At 31.9% G+C, this 3,992-nt stretch overlaps 1 protein-coding gene across 3 annotated transcripts in view; it reads right to left on the minus strand.

Annotated features, from left to right (window-relative positions):
* Positions 1-2,445: 2,445 nt before the first annotated feature.
* NGLY1 (N-glycanase 1) overlaps positions 2,446-3,992 on the minus strand; it is a 50,267-nt gene continuing 48,720 nt past the window's right edge. Inside the window, exons 11-12 of one of the 3 annotated variants that reach the window (XM_006905705.1) lie at positions 3,500-3,677; positions 2,446-3,143 (exon numbers count right to left, since the gene is read on the minus strand). In XM_006905705.1, the coding sequence (XP_006905767.1) occupies positions 2,968-3,143; positions 3,500-3,677 (354 nt within the window). In that variant the 3' untranslated portion in view covers positions 2,446-2,967. The remainder of the gene's footprint in view (positions 3,144-3,499; positions 3,678-3,992) is intronic. The other 2 variants (XM_015597246.2, XM_006905706.2) reach the window with 2 other exon arrangements.

Here is a 3,992-nt window from a genome sequence, read left to right on the forward strand (position 1 = left end):
ACTTATGGATTTTTACTTGCTGGTACAATTTCTTTGATCTCAGGGCAAGTGAAAATTGAGAGCAAGGTCTCAACTTCTGAGTGTTTTTACTTGGGTTAGTATAATGACTAAGGAATAACCCTGACATACAAGCACTAAAATACTGGCTCTCAGCCTATCAGCTTCATCATCTGAAAAACGGGGATAAGATACACTACCTACTATAAAATACCACTGTGATCAAATGAGATCCTGAAGTCATTGACACTTATTAGACACTCAAAAGTGGTCATTATTAGTTTAGGTCCATTCTAAATCTCTAATCAGAAATAAAGCACCGTTTTGGTCAATATAAAGATGTGACTGAATACATGCTAAGTGAAATAAAACCAATTATGACTTGTGTTGGTTTACTCTTATTCTTTCCCCAAGAGTATTTAAGGAATATCTCCTGGATCACAGCTATTAGCTTATGAGCGTTATTAGCTCTGACTATAAAATCATGTGTTGTATAGGAACAAAACTTTTAAAAACTTTTAAAAATTATTACACATATACCAAAGCATCCATATCTAATCGATCATCAAATTACAATATATTTATTCTCAAGAAAAGCTTAACTATAGTTAGAAAAATCATTCTAAAATCAATTTTAATATCTCCTCAAATAGAACATTACTATCAAAGTATCTATATTCACAAAACGCCTACTAAACCAGCAACCCACACAACAGGGCTATAATACTGTAACAGTGTACCTTGGTACAAGGAAAGGCTGAGATGTATGTGAATTTTGCCTATGTCACTAATCTACTGAATTGTTTGGACAGGTCATTTAACTTCTTTGGATTTGAGTCTTCTCAGTGAAAAGTGAGAAGTCTAGGTTAAATGATCTCTAACAACCCTTCCTATGCCAAAAGTCTATGACAAAGTGTTCTTTAGCCCTCCCTAGTACAAGGTACTTTTCCTTGTAAATCGATCAAAGCATCAGATGTAGTTTTTTGTTCATCCTGAGAATGAGATTTTCAGCAAGGACTTACTTTAAAAAAACAGTGCAATAAAAAACAGACTGTAAAATTCATCATGATGGGATCTGACCTAAAACCAAGGCATAAATTCTTTTTAACAATGAGCAATGGCAGTAGAAGGCTAATCAATCACAGCATGTTTCAAGAACGTGGTAGTTTTCTTCAGTGCTTTACATTCACTCTTTAGTTACGACAGATGTGCTTTTAAATGAGCTCCTATATGACTGCTATAAAAAGTGGACCCTAATATTAGTGCCAGTTTATTAAGTAGGTCTGTACTAACAGCCCATCTTTCCATTACTTTTGCCTTACCAGTTTACTGTCACTTAGCTTTACATTATCGAGAACTATTTTGTCCCATACCTTCTGTACCATTTCCAAACTTTTATGTATAATAAAGTATCTATTAACATATACCAGAGTTGAAACTCTCATAAAATATATTTAAGTAAACTGTGCAACTACTTTTTCTCTTTAACAAATCAACACTATAAAAACAGACACCTGAACTCCGATAATTTTCTGCTTAAATCCACAGTAAGAATTAGAATGTATCTTTTTCACAGATAAAGTACATTCAGTGGCGTTCCCACATTTTTATTGCCATCTTTATAAAACTGCCTGTAGATCTTCTAGGTTTTCTCATGAGGGCTGGTTCACTTGATCATCTAAATATTCATGTGCCGATATTAAATAACACCAGACAGGTTAAGAGTCAAGTTTCTCCAATTTTACGTATTTGGCCACTATACAATGCTATGGTTAAGAGTCTGAAAATTCTAGAAAACTTTCTAATATTCAAACGTAGTAATAACTTTAGATGCACGAACTACTTTTTTTTGAAATGTAACTTTTTAGCAAGAAAGTGATCCTTAACTGAGTTTGACTACAATCAAAACATAAATATAAAAACTTTGTTTCAGGATCTTAGTACACATTTTATAATGCATATGAATGTTTTACTGAGTTACAGAGTGGGGATCTCTGAGGATGTACTTTTCTTGTATGAAGAGTTGAGAACTCACTTTGCAGAACGTCGCAAAGGCATTCAGAGGACAGGGGCCATGTCTTTTTCACCACTGCCTCCTTCACAGTGCTGTCACAATGCTTTTGCACACAAATGCTTAATAGTCACTAAATTTAATTGAAGAGGTTATACGGAACAAATACAAAAACCTCTTGTTGAGATAGCATATAAATACTATATAATGTAGTTAAATGGTTTCAAAGTCAAGATAGGTATTTTATTCAATGAGGTAGATAAAATACTCAAAAGTAAAGCATTTTCTGAAGTATCTATATATGGATTTATAATATATCTTTGAATTCATGTGGTCAATGTTAAATCTTTCATAACTCTTGTCTATTCAAGCAGTTTTCAATGTTTAGCATACTTATCAAAGGTTTTTACTTAGGCAAAGTAACCACTAAAAAGATATAAAGCAAAATAATTCATTTTATTTCTTAAATGCTTATGTATTTTCAACCATAAAATTTTTCATGCATTATAACTTATGAGATACTACAGTTTCACATTTATTAAAAATTAAAAATTTTAGGAAAGCTAATTCAATTACTTATGAAGAAATGAATGGTTGATCAGAAAATATCAATTAGCTTAAGATTTTATCATAATCATGAATAGCATTTCATCATGAATACCTTTATTTCACTTTTAAAACCATACTTACGTCTTTTAGATTAAAACCTCAAATTGGGACAATAAGACTTTTTTTCTAAATTATAGTCACATATGGAAGGGAGTTTTTAATTCAAGGTTTCATTACGGTCCATAGTATAAAGACATATTTTTATGAGGGTTACATGATGGATAGCCAGCAAAAGAAATATGCTAGCAGAAAGTAGTAAATTGCCATCTAAGCATGCACAGAACCAAGAGACTAATTTAGAACATGGTAAGTCCTTGATTATTGCCAGCTTTTCTATAATGTTCAGGTTCTCAAAGGTCACTGAATTTTATAATTATCTCCAAACAATTTTCTTCATGGTCATTTAAGCTTTGTCTAAACAGCTGGGTATGTTGCCAAGCAACAACACCATCTCCTCCATTTAATTCTGCTTCCAAAATAACTTCAGTGGCACCAGAAAAATCATGATAGGAACGAAGAGTTTTATCTGTTGGAAGAAAAAAAAATAACACTTTGCTTTTGGTAACTTAAAGAACAGATAGTTTACTTGTAGGTAAAAATCAACCCTTAAAAAATAAATACAAATTAATCTTCATGGAGGAAATGTGTCCTTTGAAACAAAGAAATGATTTTCCTCCTTCCATTTGTGTTTCACAATAAAAAAATTAAGCCCTTCTATTAGAATGAGGTTATACAGATTTTAATTAAAAAAAAATATTTTTACTGCAATATTATGAATAATTCTTGGGTAGGAAAAACTCGAAACTCTCTCTCAAATAAGTACAATTACTTTTCAGAATGTTAAATACACACTCACGATTAATTCTCCAGTCAAATGCTTACCGCCTGACAGTTCTAGTTGTGCTGTATCAGATCGCAATTTCCACTGTATTTTTCCAGTGTGAAAGGTTCGACTACTTGTTCTAATGGAAATGTTATCTACTTTTAGGCCAACTGACCCACATTCAAACTTCCAGGAAATGTAAGCATTAGATGATCCTTCCTTTCGGGCTAAATACACCTACAAATGAGGAAAAAAGGAACTGTCAGAAATAATGAAATAGTGTAGAAAATTAATATAGTCAGTCTTATTGTCACAGGGTTCTATGTATAAATGGTTATTAAAAATGGAATTTTTCCTCACTGAAAAGATTTTTACTGCTAACATTTTTTTTAAAAAAATTTTACTAGCAGTTTTACCTATAGCATCTTTTGCTCTGGAAGAAAGACATTACTTGAATACAGACAGCCCAATGAGTACAGCCCTAAAGGGTTGCATGCTAAACAAATTTTGATAAATCATATTCTTTTTTAAATGAGTAGGTCCAGCTATTTA

Source organism: Pteropus alecto, unplaced genomic scaffold, assembly GCF_000325575.1.
Source record: "Pteropus alecto unplaced genomic scaffold, ASM32557v1 scaffold10, whole genome shotgun sequence".
NCBI classification, from domain to species: Eukaryota; Metazoa; Chordata; class Mammalia; order Chiroptera; family Pteropodidae; genus Pteropus; species Pteropus alecto.